The sequence below is a fragment of the Cygnus olor genome, chromosome 3 (genome assembly GCF_009769625.2).
Source record: "Cygnus olor isolate bCygOlo1 chromosome 3, bCygOlo1.pri.v2, whole genome shotgun sequence".
Lineage (NCBI taxonomy): Eukaryota > Metazoa > Chordata > Aves > Anseriformes > Anatidae > Cygnus > Cygnus olor.
The window spans coordinates 26,895,486-26,909,290 of record NC_049171.1 but is presented as its reverse complement, the minus strand read 5'-3'; the positions used below and the strand labels follow the sequence as shown (position 1 = coordinate 26,909,290).

Sequence of the window (13,805 nt, the reverse complement as noted above, 5' to 3'; positions counted from 1 at the left end):
AAGACAAGATGAAAGAAGGGTCACAGGAGATCAGAATAATCAAGACAATCACCAGAACGTCAGTGAAATACAATCTGAGATCAAACTTTACATTTTATTCTGCATTCCAGTATATCAAGTTCAATTCTTGGAAAGATATATCAATAAATCAAAGTATCTGATAGCACTTAGGAAAAAAAAAACACAGGTGGCAATTAACGGCCCGCGTGGATGTGTCAAAACCAAACTGTGCTAAGCCAACCTCACTGCCTTTATGACAGTGCAGCAGATCCTCCAGGATGGGAAAAATGCAAACATTATATTGTGTCAAGAGCCCTTAAAGTCACTATAATCTGACACTTTTCACAAGCAAATAAAGCAGATGAAATGAACCTCCTATAGCCTGGGCACAAAACCAATTGAAAACCATGCATAGAAAAATTGAACTCAAAAATAGAAAAGTGGATTAAGCCAAATTCTGCAAACATCCATCCCAGTACTCGATACATGAATTTTGTATCATCTTAGCATTAGTAATGGTTCAGCTGGAATACTGTGATCAGCTGATGCTACACTAAAAAAAAATGTTCCCCCCATTAAAAAAATTGGAAGGAACAACCACAAAAATGAAAATCCAGCATAAAGAAAGCCTAAAAGAAGAAACAATGAAATATAATTAGAGTCCTCTTATATGTAGAAGGCAAATACAAAAAGAAAGAAACTTTCTTAGTAGACAGAACAAGTAGAAAAAGACTTAAATTACTGGAAGTTAAACTTAGGTCTGACAATAACGAAAAAAATTATAGGGAAAGTAAACCAATAAAATGACTAAGAATGTGTATACTGTTTATGGGGCAAGCTTTTGGTAGCAGGGGGCTGCAGGGGTGGCCTCTGTGAGCAGAGCCCAGCGGCTGCCCCATGTCAGATCAGAGCCAGCTCCAGCCGGCTCCAAAAGCGACCCGCTGCTGGCCAGAGCCGAGCCAGGGAGCGACAAGGGGTGGGCCTCTGGGAGATTTAAGAAAGGGAAAAAAAAAAATACTGTGCAACAGTAGCAGGGAGAGAAGAGTGAGAAATGAGAGAAGCAGCCCTGCAGCCAACAAGGTCAGTGCAGCAGGAGGGCAGGAGGTGCTCCAGGCACGCAGCAGCAGTTCCCCTGCGGCCTGTGGAGAGGCCCCTGGTGGAGCAGGCTGTCCCCCTGCAGCCCATGGGTCCCACACGGAGCAGATCTCCACGCTGCAGCCTGTGGAGCCCATGCAGGAGCAGGAGAATCTCCCAGCGTTCAAGAGCAAAATTAGGCATTGCTGCTACAGAGATTTGTACACAGGAAGGATGAATGCAAAAAACTGAGCTGGCTCAGTTACAGAGGGTTACTTTATGATAGGAGTAGTGAGAAATAGAAGCGAATGGTAAAATGAGTATGGCAGAGCCATTCCAGGAACTACAAGTTAAAAGCTCCAGAACATGGCAGTTGTCTAAAGGTGAATTAGACAGTTAAGTGACAGTCCGTACAGTGACACTTCTATGAAGAGGGCTACAAAGAGAAAGGTTCTGTTCGCTGTCACTTTAGCAAACAGAAGGACTGAGCAACAGCTGAGAACAAAGTCAAATGCATGGAAGGAAAGAAGTGTTAATGATTGTAGGAATTAACATATAAATTAAATGGACAAGGAATGAAGAGAAAGCCAATTTAGACTTCTGCTAGTGACATTTCCTTCTAAGGCAGTATTACTCAAATACTAATTCACAGTAACTGACATGTCAGTTACCAATCCAGGGGACTCTACTTCTAACTACTGAGCAAACCTAAAACACCAGTATGGCTAGATAAATTTTGACCCAATTTCTCTTTTAATGCTATAAATGACAAATTGGCATATATAAAAAGAGTAAAGAATACTCTAAAAGAGTATTCTCATCACTTACAAAACACCTTAAAATGGCTGAAAGAAGTGAAACATATTAGAGGTCTATTTTTATTTCAGAAGCATGCAAACACCCAGCCTAAGATCTAGGAGTTACTGTGCAATGTGACGTGCACAGACGCAGCTTTGAAGGGAAAGAAAAAGATCAACAGCAGAGAGTGAAGGAAAGAATGAATTTACAGCCTGGAGAAGAGGAGGCTGAGGGGGGACCTCATCACGGCCGACAGCTTCCTCGTGAGGGGGAGTGGAGAGGCAGGTGACCTTCGTAATCACCAGTGACAGGACCTGTGGGAACGGTGTTAAGCTGAGGCAGGGGAAGTTTAGGCTGGACATCAGGAAGAGGTTCTTCACCGAGAGGGTGGTCGCACACTGGAACAGGCTCCCCAGTGAAGCAGTCACTGCACCAAGCCTGTCTGAATTTAAGAAGCGATTGGGCTGTGCACTTAATCACATGGTCTAAACTTTTGGGCAGACCTGTGCGGTGCCAGGAGTTGGACTTAATGATCCTTATGGGTCCCTTCCAACTCGGGATATTCTGTGATTCTGTGATACTCCATTTTTATGGCTTCAGGTTGTTAACAACGTGATTAATTAATTCCGCAGTGCTGGGTCCCATAAGAGCAAATACATGAACAATAGCAAGCTCAACACCTTAATTCAGGAATTGCTAGGAACACCACTGATCCTGTGGCTTTCCTTAAACTTACAGACATGCAGAAAACTCTTCAATAACAACTTGGTATACCAACAGTTGCCATAAATATTCTGATGACATCAAAAAGCCAGTCAGAAATTCAAATCAATAAACTAGGATTTAGCTCACACTATGAAGGTCCAAAAGCAGTATTACAATAAAAAAGTCTAAGAATGGTCACTTCTCAAGGGCTTTTGATATGGGTACACATAACCATCTACAAGAAGAATATGGAAAAGTTGATGCAGGTGCAGGGGGAAGGATGAGGGGCACAGAGAGAGCAGGGCATTGAAAAAGCAGAGACAGCAAACCTCAGTGATAAAGGCACATGACAAAGCAGGGCCTGGGCATAATGCCATCAACTGGCTCCAAACTGGTCATATAGGATAATCTGGCAGAAACATAATCGGGTACCCCTAAATTAAATAAAGGAAAATATCAGATGTCACAAGAAATTCAAAAAAAAAAATTACACTTAACAACCAAGCGTCATTTACCTGCAAAATTGTATACTTTATATAGCTCTTTCAAATTCTGAAAAACTTTGAGATTAAAATACTTCCTTCCATAGTTATATTATTTAAAATATTCACTACACTTCCCTTTAAATATCTTTAAAATATATTAATAGCTTTTACTGCCTGAAACTGTCAGGCATCGTAGCTGTAATTATTCATTTCTAGTAAGATTCTAATGGTTTAATCTCCTAAATTAATACAAGTCTTAACTGCACACCTGTGTTTGTGTATTCTCTTTGATGGGCTCTGTCACCTTAAATGTCAGCCTTTAGATCTCCTGAGCGCTGCTTAAGGGTTTCCCATGCTCCCTATGGGACTGACTTTGCACACAGACTAATGTGCCTTGAGAGCTGAAAATTACCTGCTATAGGTAAAAAGCTCCTGTATTTATCTAAATAGCGGTAACAGCACTATCCCTTCAAAACCTTTTTTCTTTCTTTTAATTATGAAATATGTGTACATTATGCATCTACAGAATAGACTCAAAGCTCACTGAAATACCTCCAGAATAATTCCGTGATTCTTCTGCTATTGTGGTAACTATTCAACTCGTCAGGCAAAAATAGCCTTAAAGAGTACAGGCTAAAAATAAGAAAGCTTTAGAAACATGGAACTGGTTAGCAGGTATTTCTTGTACACTGGGGGAAGATGAGGGAAGAAAACTATATTGCAGAATCCTCTTCTCTCATTGAATGTCCCCTACTAAAGTGTCAAGAAATGCAGTAGACAAAACCACAAGCAAGAAACTCTCACATCTCAACATACTCAAAGGCTGAGTGTATATTCATGTGTTTTCTACTCTCAGGAAAACAAGTGAACGAAATGTCTACCAAACAACATATCACAGAGTGAGTATGTGTGTATAAAATCATTTATGTTTGCTCCCAAAAGTTCTAAGTACTTTCAAAAGTTCAAAAGCTATATTTCCGCCCTGTCTTTCTCTTCACTGGAAAGAAGGATATGTTGTAAACAATGCTTTTGACACCATGGTTCAACTAAAACTTGCTTCCTGAGAAAACACAGGCTAAACTCTCAATTGTTCAAGTTGATAGTTGTCAAGACAACAATTTTTCAGGGTGAAGCTATTTATGAAAGGCATGCCAATGATTTTCAGATAGAAAACTTCTTCAAAATTTAATCAGTTTTAATTTTTAAAAAGCAATCAAAAATGCAAAGAGATATAGCTATCAAAGCTTGTGTGTCTGAACAACACAAATCTGAAGTCGTTTATTTTCTAAAAGCTGTCGGTATTACATTAGACAGTAAATAATGGAAATGAACCAATTAAGACAGCTGCTCCCAGATACTACAAAAAACACTAGTTTCTATTATTTTTGTACTATTTGCAGTCAAAACAGGACTTTATTAAAGCCATCTTTCCTTTTTTCTGCTGAAGAAGCTGTTTTATATTCTGATTAAGAGCCAAAAACTTGTTATACTACACAAAATAGCACCAAGCGAGGGGAAATGGCCTCAAGTTGCACCAGGGGAGGTTTAGGTTGGGTATTAGGAAAGATTTCTACACTGAAAGGGTTGCAAAGTATTGGAACAGGCTGCCCAGGGAAGTGATTGAGTCATCATCCCTGGAGGTATTCAAAAAACACATAGATGTAGAGCTTAGGGACATGGTTTAATGGGGGACTTGGCAGTGCTAGGTTACAGGCTGGGTGTTGATGTTCGAGGGCTTTTCCCACTTAAGTGATTCTATGGTTCTATGAAAGCTTTAACCAAAACGGAACAAGACAGTAATTTCATCGCTGTCCCAAACTAGTGCCAAGAACTAAAAGCTGAAGCCAGTTATTGTCAGAGACATAGAATACAGCCTCTCAGAAGTTGAAACTACCAAGTTTTTCAAACAAAAATTTTAACAATAGTAAAGTTTCAAACGCTCCTCATTGGTCTCTGTTCTTGAGCACAACGTCAGTCCTTGCCACCACAGTCCTAACAATCTCTTTTTACCTAACAAACTCTTGCTCAAAGAAAAGCAAACCACTGCTGCCATCTATGTAATGCTTTCCCCCTCTACCATTTACAACCAACTGGAACCATGTCAGTTGTCAAAGGCTCCAGGAGGGTCTCAATCACAGTAAAAGCCTACAAATGTTTACGGAGTTTAAAATAAAAGTGTAAGCAATTAATAACATGCAAAGGCTGTAATAAGGCACTAAATGAGGCCGTCATTTCACATGATGGTTCAACTCCAGTTAACAGCTCACCACTAACCACAAAAAAAAAAAAAAAAGCAAGAATTGAGGTCTATCAACCCTGCTCACCCACTTTTACTCTTGCTTCCCTTTTATCCTTCTCCTTTATTGCCGTTTTATTCAAGACCACACGCACTACCTCTCGCCCATGCTGGCATCAGTAGGTAGGATTATATCTAGTGCTCCAAAATGTTACGTGCTTAAAGAGTTGAGCACTGAAAGCTTAGTTCCAGTTGCCTGAGCAGCAAGTCCAGGCATCTTGTACACTTACTTGCCAGAAAACATTGGTCAAAGGTATTTCCAACAAGTGATTAAAATGCAATCTACCTTTTAGTCGTTCACAAAGAGTGTCTCAAAGATACACTCAAAGCAAGCTTAGAGTTTTTGACAAAGCCCAGAGGTTTCAGAGGTTTCTCACAGAATTACTGAAGATGAATGGACTAACTCAATCCAGTGACAGCTTTGTAAAAACATCTCAAGAATATACTTAAGTTCCAAATTTCCGTAACACACTAACTGTTAAAGTTTGTGTGTGTGGTTTTTTTTGTTTGTTTTACACAAATACGGTATAAATTTTGAATGATCATAATCCTACGCATGTTCAAATACAAATTCATTATGCCAATGTCATTATATTTCATCTGAATACTTTGAACAGTTTATAGTCTCCCATTTATAACTAATGGGCTTTTTTATAGTCAGGTAAAACTCCACAGAGCAAATATTTACTTACTGAAATAAACCTTTTCCCGTTTATTTTGCTCCATTAGCAATATAAGTGTCAATCAAACTGCACAAAAAACCTTATTACAGTGAAGACATTTGTTTTCATTAGATTTCATTTCCATTTTTATTTTCAGAAAGTTCTTGCTCTTTGATTAAAATTCTCTTTAATCGTGAAATCAGTCCTATCATTTCAAACTCTTCACAGCTGTCATAAAAAATTCAGGAAGTCTGATATTTTTTCTTCTAGCTAATAACATCTTCATTTTTCAAAAAAAGAAAGCTAGAGAATATCCATCTTCAAAGAAGATCTTAACAGCTGCTTAAATATTATTCCTGACTGAGACTGCAGACTTCTTGATTCTGTAAAGCAGTAATTCCCAATCCAAAATTCGCAAAACCTCAGGAAGCAGTCTGCAAAACCTCTGCTGGAAGTTCTAAGAATACACATCTTGCTTTCTCATGCACGTAAGCAAACATGAAAAGGAGAGAAGTGACTTACTGAGTTCTTTATATTTAGCTTCACTTTGTACTGTAAATGAAGACAACTGTGACCAAACTGTACAAGACAATCCACTCATTCCCACTCCGCCACAAAAAAAAAAGTTGACTGGTTTTTTAATTAAATACTGAGGAACCACTTCTTACGACGGTTCTTAGGAGTTTAACCAGAGACACTGCGATGCCAGACTAAATCAAGGTCTGAACTTCAGGAGCTTTGGCTTATCCGAGATTACAGTTCTGAAATGCAGAGCCATTATCTAGAAGTTGCAAGGTGCTGTCTTCTCTTCGTAAAAGTTTAACTAGCTTTCATGGGATATCTTAGGCAATTAAAATCCAACAGGAGAATTTCCATCTGTTTACCAAGACAGAAACTGAGTATTAATTTCAGAATTTCCTTTCCCTGGAGAGGACCCCTATTTCTAACAGGTGGAATACAAAGCTTTATCTTGCTCTATGCACAGTAAGGCATGAAAGCATTGTAACTTCCAACAGAAAAACTGGAACAGGACAGTTCATCTTTAATTCCCTTTTAAAGCCTTTTACAAGTGCAACAAAGAGAATACTGTTTTTACAGTGGCTTTATTTTTAATGGCTCCTACATACCATCACTGAGGTTAGACCTCTTTCAGATACATATGAAAATCTTTCACACATGACAGAAGAGGATTTTCAATGAAATGATGCTTTGTTGCCTCACTAGGCGTAAGAAAGGAATACCTCCTTAATCATTTCAATAAACTAAAGGCACATTCAATAGCATAGAATCATGCCATACTCCTAGCTATTTCCAGCAGCCTGCAAACATTAATTTATTCTCACAAACCTGAGTGCTGAAACTGTGACAGGACAATATGAGACCGGGGAATAAGTAGCAGAAATACAGCTCCACAAACACAGCATTTGCTGAAATGTCTGTTGAACCAAAGAATGACATTTATAATAGTCTCAGAAAGACCCAGGAAAGCCCATGAGCCACTCTTTAGCTAGACAAATTCATTCTCAGTATTACACAAGTCATCTTTTATCATCAATATGTACTGGTGCCAGATCTTTCAATTCAGCAACACAATTACACAAAGTCAGCTACATCTTAGAATATTTAAGGGTGTTGTTGTTTTTGTCTTTTTGATTAAGTAGTATTTTAAGAGAATTTTTGTTCAGCGTAGCGATGATGATACATCTTTTTTATTAATTTTATTCTGAGAACTACAGGCAAACCTGGAGCTTTGTAACAAAATAGTTTGTGGCTGCCATGCAGAATTCTATTGAAATCATTAATCCAGAAACTGCAATATCCATTTTCCATTTCAGAGTAGGAATAAAAAGAACAAAAGACAGCAAAAGATTAATTTCATCCCATAACAAGATATCAGGTGACCAAGTATCTAATACCAAGAGGAATAACTATATACAAGTCAGATTTCCAAGGTTCCCCACTTGCTAAAATATTTAAAATATCTGTATGTTCATACCCTATAATTCACATTTATGCCTGGGTATAAAGTCTATATAAAACTTATTTACTTGCACATTAATACCATTTGTTTTAAAACTGTATATAAATTCTTCAACAACTGTATCTAATAGCTTAAAAAAAAGGTAAACAATAGTTCTGGTTACACATCTACATTCCAGTAACTTGCAGTAACTAGTACAAACAAGTAGAATCAAATTGATTTTAGCACGCACAAATGTGCAACCATGTGTTAGAAACACACTTGCACAACAGAAACCTATTTTTTTCACCTACACGGACAATTATGCAGTAAGTTGCATTCTTGAGCAATCCATACAGGATTTTCATAATTTCATTATAATATTCTACTGATGGCTCAACAGCTCTCTTAAGTGTTCCTTGAAAGCATTTCTTTTTAGTTTTCAGTTTTCCAGATTTCGGTATTCATGAAATGGCAAGGTTTACAAAGTCTCCAGATCAGTGTAATTTGTTTTGGTTACTAAAACAAGAAGCCAACATCTTAAAATTAGTGGACTGCAGAGGTTCTAGAACTAAGTTTATTAACAAAAGACATATGCTGACCAAGACTATTTTCTGAATTAAGTAATCTGATGAGAATGGGTTGCACAGTATGTACACTTTTGGTTAGAATAAAGCACAGCCATCACATTACCACTGAAACCTTTACTAAGAGGGAAGTGTATTTCACACAATTCATCACTAACATGCAAAAGAAAGCAAGGTGATTCCAACCTGCGTGTTAGTTGCTCTGATTGACAGTTGAAACATACAAATGCCTTATCTGAAGAACACAGTAACCCATCTAGAATCTTGATTCAAAGATACCTCCTATAAACTTTGGTAAAAAATCTTTAACTTCTTTTCATAATTACACAGTTTGCAGTTAAATGTTGGTAGATAAAACAGATGGAGCTTCTTTTGTTGCAGCACAAAATTACATCACTTAATCCTCATTTCCGTGGCAAGACTATTCTCCAAGTTCAGAAGGAGTTCTGTGTGTATTTTTTAAAGCCTCAAGATCACATCTATTTTTTAAACAGAAGTACAGAAACTACCTTTTTTTTTTTAAAAAAACATCAGGCACGCACTACATAATACAAATCCAGAGAGTAACATACTTACAGCTTCAAATTGTAAGTTAACGTGCTCCAGGAATTTCTGCCTTAAACCTTCAGTCAGTTCGTTGAAGCGGTATCGAAAGAGATCCATTTCTTGTTGAAGAAACCAACGCCTGAGATCCTCACTGCAGAGAAATGACCAAAACCAGCACATGTTTTCTGATTGTGCATTCTCTCTTTCAACATAAAGCAGATGTCAAGCCTAGTGAACACAACATTAAATGCAGGGCTGACTTTGTCATAGGACCCACAAACTGAGGAGCTTGTAAGAGAAGGCAAGAAACTGTCAGGAAGGAGCACTTAATCAGAAAAGACTTCTGAAGAGACAATACCTAAAGAAGCACGACTGCGCACGTTTCGGAAGAATGGAGGTAGTCAATCTCAATACTAAAAACTGCTCTGCAGGTATTGAAGTTGTTAGCCTCTTTTAAATGGTATTAACCATTTCTTACCTATCTTAATTTCATCATTTCTTAGTTGTTCTAGATAAGGATAGCCACCCACAGATAATATTCTCCTTAAAGGACAGCTTTTCTTCTTTAACATGGCACAATATTTTTTAGCAGCACTATTAACTTCACAGTTAACCTAATGATGCCTTACAAGGCCTACTTCTTTTAAATATTACTTTTGGGGTACCCCCGAGCTGGAGGAACACGCACACCTATCAGGAAAAGCTGATGAAAACTTGTACCCCTGGGTGGCACTGTTGGACTACTAGAAACTTAGAAAGGGGCTGCAGCAAGAAAACACACGCCTGGCAACACACCCTCTGCCAGGCCACAGGGAATTGAATCAAGCTAGTTTGCAGTTACGCCTATTTAAGCACACTTTTCAGACACCACTTGCTATATTAGTAGCTTTCACCACCTAACCTAATGATCTGTGCCAAGCTCATTTTTTCTGACCTAGTACAGTAAAATCCTACAGAGTAAGGTATTCTATTTGCCTCCCAAATTTATCTTTTGGAGAACATGACAGTTTTAGACACAGAAATATTTCATTCCTGCAATACCCGCTTTTCAAGACAGAATATACAGGATGCAGTGTCACGTCAGTGCTTATGATACCATTTTCCACTATCTGAGTAAGCGCTAAGTCCACCTCTTCAAGAAAAATAAAAAAGCTATTTAAAGCAGAAGCTGTTTAGCCAGCTTCTTCACTGCAGCGCTATATCAAAGCTACCTGTATACAAACATATGAAAATACATTTGCAAATAGTTTAAAGAGCGCCTTGGATCCCGGCCAAGTCTTCCCCTTCCCAAGGGGTTTTTCCCCCTAGACTACCAAGCCAAGCTCTGTCCTGCTGATTCTGCAGCCGACCGAAACAGGTATTCATTTCTGCACCAGATTTCACCCTCAACAAGCTGCTCACCTCTGACCTGCCTATAGCCTAGCTCTTAGGATACTTCCTCGAAACACCAGGTTTGAACCAGGTCTCCCATTTCCCAAGGAAACACCCCAATCAAATGAGCTATTATATAACAGACGAGGACCTTCTTTTAAAAAGATAAGTCACAGAGAAAAAGAAAACAGTCCAAATATCTGCATCTGTCATTAATTCCGAGAGATTCCAGAGCAATTTTTAAGAGATGAAGGGAAAAAACAAAAAAACATAAACACCAGAAATGAACAACTAATTATTCATAATCCCATACATGTGTAATAAAGAACAGTAGAAGGAATTTTACTTGTAATTGTGTTATTCATGTCATTTCCTTCTTTCAGGATTATAAACTATGCCAGAGAAGGGCCTCACCAAGGGCCATGGTGAGGTTTCCTCCATCTGGAGGCTTCTGAGGCCTCTGCTACATCCCATTCTGCTCAGGCAGTCTGTAGCCAAACTACATGCAATGTGCCTGGTCTGCACCACTCTGCACCAAAACTCTCACCTGTCCCAGGACCTATTACAAGGAAAATCTCCATCCATTTCAGCTCCATCTCTTTGCCTAGAGCAGCACAGTCCATCCTCACTTTCCTGGCCTGGCCTTCCCTTAGAGCCTGTATGCATCCATAGCAGCAATTCAGTCACCTCAGCTATCACAGTAACACAGTGCACAGTCTACCACTCTCGCCAAATTTAAACAAATGATACTGTATTAGAGTGCAATTGAACTAGTAATTCAAGCCAAACACACTTTGTATTTGCTGGTTTTAATTAGAAAACAGGACAGCAATGGCAAGGAGTTAGGAGTTCATACTGACGCATGACAAAGCTGCTAATAGACATAAAGCACTGACAACCTCTACCATCCAAAGACTGCAGCTGAGACAAAACAAAAGCACTTGACAGGACCAACTACATGCCTCAGATTACACGTGGAAAAAAAATGGTATGCAAGCAACCAAAAAAAAGCATCTTTCTTTTAGACAGAAAGAACAGTCAGTGGAGAAAACCTCAAACTCAAGCAGTATTTTTAGTTTCCCAGAAATAAGGCTCTCTTTTGACAATATTATAAGGCCTATTTACATAGGTCTTTGGTCACTAAGAAACAGCTGAAGTATATGCAGCAGTTAAATTTAATTGTCCATAACTGAAACAACGACTGATAAACTGCTGTACTTTATTCTCAAAAAGAGATGCCAAAAAGAATAGGCTTAAATCAATGCTCAGTGTGTAAAACCCAGAAGTTTATATATTACAAAACTAAAAAATAAAACTTACACCAAAAGCTGGACATTAATCTTAATCCTGAATATGCATTTTCATCACAGTTGAAATCATGCTTCTAGAAGAAAAGGTCTCTACTTGAACCTACCACCTCTCTGTTTAGTAGCCACTCAGCTCTGTAATACCTATAAAACCTATGATAAAGTAATGTAATGTAACATCTACATCTAATGTTATTAATAAGACTACAGAGTAATCCAAAAAGTACTTACGACTGACAATAAGCAAGGCGTAGTATGAAATGAGAGATATGGTCCTTTCTTCTTGCATCATAATCATCCTCAGCCAAAGCCTACAAAAAATGTATTATTTCAGAGAACTGATCTCTTCCAGATTAAAAATCCACAATTAATTTATCACGGCTGTTTAACATCATATTTATACTCACATTTAAGACAACAAACACAAGACTATTAAAGAAGGGGATCGACAAAAAAAAAAACCACAGTACCCTAGAAGACAAACTAGAACTCTGACAGAATACCAGAATTTAAGTTTTAGGAGTAGTATTTCATCATCTGGATCTTCATTCAGAATTTCTGAATGGTGTACAGAAAATAGCGCAAAAAAAGAGTTCCTCTTTTTCTTTTATGCTTACTTTGTAGGGAAACTTAAGTCTGCGGAACTCAGCCTCCAGCTTCATTTTGTATGAATCGCTACTTCTTACATAGCTCACACCAAGGTTTTCAACTACTTTAAGCACTGGGGGGAAAGAAAAGAAAAAAAAAGTTCATATTAGAGACAACACCTTAAAATGAAATCTTACTGTATCATGACTTGAGAAATGAACAGAACAGGTAAGGTCACATAAATTGCTTCTTGTGGTAAGGCGAGCAAAAGGGTACGAAATATGGAGGATAGAGCATGGCCCACCTTATCTGTAGCTCACAAGACCTGAGCAGCTCACCCAACTCCGAGACCCAGACAGTCAGTATGGAAGGGGAGACACCTGACTGATGGATCAGCCTCAGAGCATCAGTTTTCATGGTACTGGCTAAAAAAAACTTGGCTTCAACTGTTTGGGGGAGTTCAGGAGAACCCTGGCGCACAGTAATTTCAGTCGCTGCACTGAGCGACATCCAGTAAAGATATCCAGAAACCCAGAAACTAAAATATTCTCATAAAACACAACCCTACCGTCCAAACCCATAAAACCCTGACTGCTTACACACTGAACTTTGACTGTGAAATCAGACGTAGTTCTTTGAAATATCTACAGCAGCACGTTCTCCGTTAACACGGGTGTACTTTAGCGTGAGTGGGCTGCTAATTTCTATCAGTAACAGACAGACAGGGTACGTCAGCTTTGTCAAGAGCACAGAATTATGCCAGAAAGAACCCAAAACCCCACCGTGATCGCTTACACCCAGAAAACCCCGAGTGAGGCAGGTTTGGGCCGGCACCCCCGGGGCTGACAGACTTTGCCCGGGGACCCTACTCACGCCTCAGGCGGTCGACGGCGAAGCTCTCAAACTCGGTGAGGGAGATGTTCTCGGTGGGGGGCTCCTGGTAGAACTGCAGGCTGTGGGGGTACGGGTCCCGCCTGTCCCCGGCCAGCCTCGTGTGCCGCTGCCGAGCTCTGCTGCTGAACTCCATCCCCGCCGCCGGCAAGCCTGCGGGACAGACACGGCCGCTCAGGGACGGGGCGGGAGGGAAAATGGAGGCCGGGAAAGGAGCCCCCAGCCCTCAGGGGGACAGGGGACAGGGTCCTGGGTCCACCCCCCCCCGGCGGTCCCGTCCCCGCCGCCGCTTCGCGGCCCCCCCCAACCTGCTCCCGCTCCGGCCCCGCGCGCGCTCCGGCTTCCCGCGCACCGCCCGCCCCGCCCGCTTCCGTCCCGCCCCGTCCGGCTGTGCCCGCACTCAACATGGCGGTCTCAGCTACGGGCGCCTGCGGCCGCTCTAGGCACTGAGGGAGCTCTATGGTAGCTGCCTCAGCAGCCGCGGCGGGGAGGTTGGCACCTACGGGGGTTGCTGACGAGTTTAACTGTGGTGATC

At 40.0% G+C, this 13,805-nt stretch overlaps 1 protein-coding gene across 4 annotated transcripts in view; it reads right to left on the bottom strand.

Moving 5' to 3' along the window:
- The window catches only part of PRIM2 (DNA primase subunit 2), a 109,217-nt gene extending 95,423 nt beyond the window's left edge, over nucleotides 1-13,794 (bottom strand). The window contains exons 1-5 of one of the 4 annotated variants that reach the window (XM_040554261.1): nucleotides 13,774-13,794; nucleotides 13,253-13,423; nucleotides 12,409-12,512; nucleotides 12,023-12,102; nucleotides 9,144-9,264 (exon numbers count right to left, since the gene is read on the bottom strand). In XM_040554261.1, coding sequence (XP_040410195.1) covers nucleotides 9,144-9,264; nucleotides 12,023-12,102; nucleotides 12,409-12,512; nucleotides 13,253-13,406 — 459 coding nt within the window. In that variant the 5' untranslated portion in view covers nucleotides 13,407-13,423; nucleotides 13,774-13,794. The other 3 variants (XM_040554257.1, XM_040554258.1, XM_040554259.1) reach the window with 3 other exon arrangements.
- Nucleotides 13,795-13,805: the final 11 nt, after the last annotated feature.